Raw genomic sequence first — 4,914 nt, 5'->3', positions numbered from 1 at the left:
GATCAATTTTGTTGAAACAAATATCTAATTCGTCCAAACAAAGATCTAATATTTTTATCTGACCCTTCATCGACACTGTACTACTCTGAAAAAAATTTGGATAAACAAACACATACTGCATTTTGATTATATATCTACAACATAAAAAAAAAACTTGATTTATTTGAACACTTGAAAAGAAAAAAAATCATTTTTTATAACAAATACAGGACCTATTCAATGCGAAATCCCGAAAATGAGGATCGGCCATGTTTATTACTTCTTATCATTCCTCTTCCTGCAAGAGTACGTACGAATACGACATCGCCCTTGGACACTTTGACAATGGCATTCCCTGTGACAGTATTATAACCACAGAACGCATATGTGCTGCCCACAACATTTTTGTTGACGTAAAGCTCACTTGTGTACGCATCATTGCACTGCACACGTGTCACCCATGTAAATGAATATAGCCCATTTCTTGGAACAGTGAAAACCCCGGTGCGTTCGTTGTATCCATTTTCATAATTCGTTTTTACCACGTCAAATACAAAAGTATGGCCACCACCAGGGTTTTTGAGATCACTAGATATGTAGGAATAGAACCCAAAGCTCTTTGTTGGTTTGTCTGAAATTGCAAAGATTTTTTTAATACGAAGATTTTTTTCCATTGCCCTTATACCTACTAATCTATTTACTCTTAATTGATGAGACGACCGCACAAATTCGATAGAGTGCCCTAATCTGTGTATAGAATATATTCATTCTTTCAGCATTATAATTATCTTAATTATTTGATTTGATGATAGATGAGTAATTTGTTTTACTGAAATATGTGACATTTTATGTGACAAGCCCAATAGTACAAACAAAAACTAAATGAAAAACGAAATTATTAAATAAAAAAAAAAGAAATTATAAAATAAATTACAAAATAAAAAAGAAACTAAATTAAAAAAAAAGAAATTATTAAATAAAAAAAACGAAACTAAATAAAAACGAAATTATTTAGTAAAAAAACAAAATTATAAAAAAAAAAAATAAAAACGGAATTTTTAAAATAAGAAATGAAAATACAGAATTTAAATTGAGTTGTAAGGATGTGAACCATGAATCATTCCATATAGTGCACGTGTAAAAAAACATTGATTTTATAAACTTGCTTTAGTTTGGACATTAATACAAGTGCGAAAACGTTTGCGTTTAAACTCAGCTATTTTGATATCATTAACATGACCAGATGCAGTATTCGATCACAACATGGGAAAGATTTAGCTTTGATTATGTAATATGCTATGATCTATATGTTTTTATCTTGCATTAATGTAACGTTTGACCAATCTGCTTAATTGGCCAGTGATTATAGAAAATATGAAAAATTAACATTATTTCTCTTAAACCCTCGTCTCAGATAAGCTAACTATAAGCAAACAATAAATCTAAAAATGAATTATCAAATAGATAGTAAATTGACAAAATATTTTAAGATATAGATTTCTGTTAAGATTCCGTTGTTTAAAACTGATAAACTTTATAACATTTAGGAAATTCCCATGGCTATACATCATTTGTCAACTTACCGCACAACACAGCAATGCTGTAAAATGATTCGTTACCGATCAGATTTTTGCGGGTTTGATTTATATTATCAAAAAAAATATATTAAAGAGAGCAAGTGCTAAAAATTGAATAAATCAATTTACATTGAGTAAGTTGTAATGATTGCGTACTTCATTAAGAATTAAACAATACATTTCTAAATTCTGAGTCATTTTATCAAAGTTTAAATAGAAGTGATAAAGTATATAATAATAATACCGTATAGGGGTATTTTCTGCGGTTGTCCAATTTTTGCGGAATTTTGCGGCTAGGACAAATCCGAAAAAATTGTAATCGTAAATTATTTCTTCAATATTAATTCATTTTATACATGCAAGTCTGATAAATTTTGCCTATGTCAATCAACCTGTTTGAATGTTATTTCATAACTTCTTACTCTATATTCTTTTTTTTTTAAAGAATTATGATTATGATGTATGAAATAAAAAGGGATTGAAAATTGTTTACCAAGACTAAGTAAAAGATAGTAGAACTTAGTATCGGTTCTCAAACACCTCTGATTAACTGAATAACTTAATAACTTAATTTTTTTCGTCAAGGGCAGATAACTCTTCAAAAGGTGCAAAATGACAAGCTTCTTTCATGTTATCAGTCATATGAATTTGGTTCATTTCCCTTTCATCGTTATCTAGCAATGCATTTTTAACTAGTTTAAAATGATTAAAATTGTTCAGAATTCATTCATTATACAGAGAATACCTTACAACAGAAATTTCAGAAAATGGGGATTATTTTATTTATTTATTCTTAATATATTTATTTTACATTTTTTTTTAATTTGATTGTTTACGTATCATATATTATACACAAATATTTTGCAGCAAAGGGTGAGGTTTGAAAATATGTGAAATTGATGGTGATATAGAAATTACTTAAGATTACACCAGCGCTAGTTGAATATTGCACGGAAATATTTTTGTTAATGAAACTTAAATTGCATATCCAACCTGTTTTCTAGCATTAATTCAGATCTTTTGATCCGCTCATATAGATCGCCACCTTGTGAGGCTATCTACGTTCTCGGATCAAAGGATCTCGTTTCCTTTCTTACGAAATTATTTTAAAGTTTTAAACAAAGTTCGCATTTATAAATCCTAATGACATTGAATAAACTAATTTTTCAAAAGAAAAAAAATGATAATTTTATTTTTTCGTTTTGTCCTGTGATCCCTTTCCACGTGCCTCCGATTACACGAAGTGACGATATTGTTCCGAGTACATTTCTTTAAGCTCGGGATAGGCAAAACCATAAGGCAACTTTATCTTAGTAAATTCCTCTGTTCCTTTGCGCGGAAAATACATACATAAACTGTCTCCCACTTCCGTTTTAAAAAAAGGTCAGCTTTGTTTACGATGCACTAGCTTTTCACTTTTGATGAGTGCTGACTAATTACCAAGATTAAAATTATTTCAATGGTGTGAAACATGTAAGATTTTTACTTTCTTTAATTCAAAACATGTTAAACTGTTTTATCAGAGACACACATTTCTTTTGTTTAAAATCAACAGTCTCGTAGAAACGTGTGCTCTTTCCAAAAACCCATATCAGGACAGACAAGAGGGCGACCTGAATTACTTGAAACGACTCAAGTGTTAAGATCAATACCATGCGTTTTTTATTTAATAATTCCGTTATTTATCTAATAATTTCGGTTTTTTATATTTAATAATTTCGTTTTTTATATAATAATTTCGTTTTTTTAATTTAATAAATTCATTTTTATTTAACAATTTCGTTTTTTATTTAGATTTGGATTTCCCTACTCGGCTTCCGTAATATTTTGATTTTGAGGAGTACTTTTATTTCATTTTTCTCCCTTATAATAACCCCAAAAATTAATGGAATGAAATATGGAGATAACGACTAGTATTCAAGCTTAACAGTCCATCCAAACAATACAAATCAGGAGAAGAGCAAATACGGACCTCTGAAAACATCAGAGGCGGGATCAGGTGCCATGGAGGAGTGAGCATTCCTTGCCGACCGGTCACACCCGCCGTGTAAAAAAAACGGAAAAAATCCTTAGAAAATCCAGTGTGTAAATAATGGCCTAACAATTAGTGTGAAATCTTTAGTCAGTATTTGACTTGATGATAGATTGTATTTGCTGGAAGTATTGTAATGTACGTTTCTATCATCTGCTTGAATCTGTTTGTAAACCAAAGCCTTTGGTAGGTGTTTATTGAAATTTCACATCTTTATAATTTTTATAGGCTAACTGTATTTTTTCGAAAAAGAAATGAAGAATGTTTCTGAGCACAGTATTAAATGTCTGTGGTTACCTTTGCTTTGTAATTATAAGTTCATCGGGAAACGCAGTTGGGCACTGTTGTCAAACAATAGTTTTCTGTTTGGAAAATATCACATTTCGTAAACAAAATATAAATTAGCTTCTGACTTCTTCTATGGATTTGGAAGAAAGAAAAATTACTGAGTTTGAATCTACTTGTACCAAATATATAGGTGTTAGCGATGGACGAACACTGATCTTGATATCCGTGAAGCTTTCATATATTTTCTTTATTTTTAAGCCGTATAGTAGCATACCTTGCTTATAGTATAAATGTAAACAATATAAAGGTTTTTAATGAAGAATACCCTTATCCAAAGCTATTAATATCTGTAGAATCCACGATACTACAGATCTGAATATATTTGATGTTAACCTTTATAAAAGTATTAATCATTTATATTCTAAACTGCACTTTTTATCGTTATAAAGCAAAGTAATATCATATAAAGAAAAACAAAAACAAAAATTCTTAATTGAAGAAGTTTTACTTTTCTTTTTTTCTCTTTCTTTATCACCTTTTTCCATCTCGGAGACTTTTTTGGTGAGGGATTTCAGTTTCTTCTCAATCTGAGTCGTTTCTTTATAAACTTGATCCAGAATATCTTTTCGCAGTTCCTTCTTTGAATATTGGGCAGTAATAATGCGTCCAATGGTGCTATTTTTAATAGTTATAGACTTTCCCTCGATCAAGATAGTCACCAGAATAAAAGAAAACGTAATATAAATAACACTTGGCATGTTTCTTTGAATACTTCCTAATGGTAAACAATTTTTACTGCTGATCATGAACGATACAATCGTAATCATCGAAATGTGACAAGGACACAATCAAATGTTGGCCTTTCCTCCAGTTCTCATTACTTGTTGATTGAGTTACATTTTAATATTTCTATCAATACTCCCATGTAACATCAGTTTCAACACCCACGTTTATTTCAGGTACATTGTAACATTTTTGAATAAAATAAAACTTTACATTTTCGAGTATCTCACAAAACCGCCTTCTTACTCAATATTA

General features: G+C 29.9%; 1 protein-coding gene across 1 annotated transcript; it reads right to left on the bottom strand.

Moving 5' to 3' along the window:
• Nucleotides 1-212: 212 nt before the first annotated feature.
• Nucleotides 213-4,634, bottom strand: LOC133187607 (collagen alpha-1(X) chain-like). Its single transcript, XM_061323027.1, has 2 exons — nucleotides 4,385-4,634; nucleotides 213-610 (listed from the first exon to the last, which is right to left on the bottom strand). Exons 1-2 carry the CDS (start codon nucleotides 4,632-4,634, stop codon nucleotides 213-215), a joined length of 648 nt encoding a protein of 215 aa, XP_061179011.1.
• Nucleotides 4,635-4,914: the final 280 nt, after the last annotated feature.

Source organism: Saccostrea echinata, unplaced genomic scaffold (genome assembly GCF_033153115.1).
Source record: "Saccostrea echinata isolate AGI-Se365-2 ecotype Australia unplaced genomic scaffold, CSIRO_AGI_Sech_v1 ptg000015l, whole genome shotgun sequence".
Taxonomy (NCBI): domain Eukaryota; kingdom Metazoa; phylum Mollusca; class Bivalvia; order Ostreida; family Ostreidae; genus Saccostrea; species Saccostrea echinata.
This window is presented reverse-complemented; position numbering and strand designations above follow the sequence as displayed.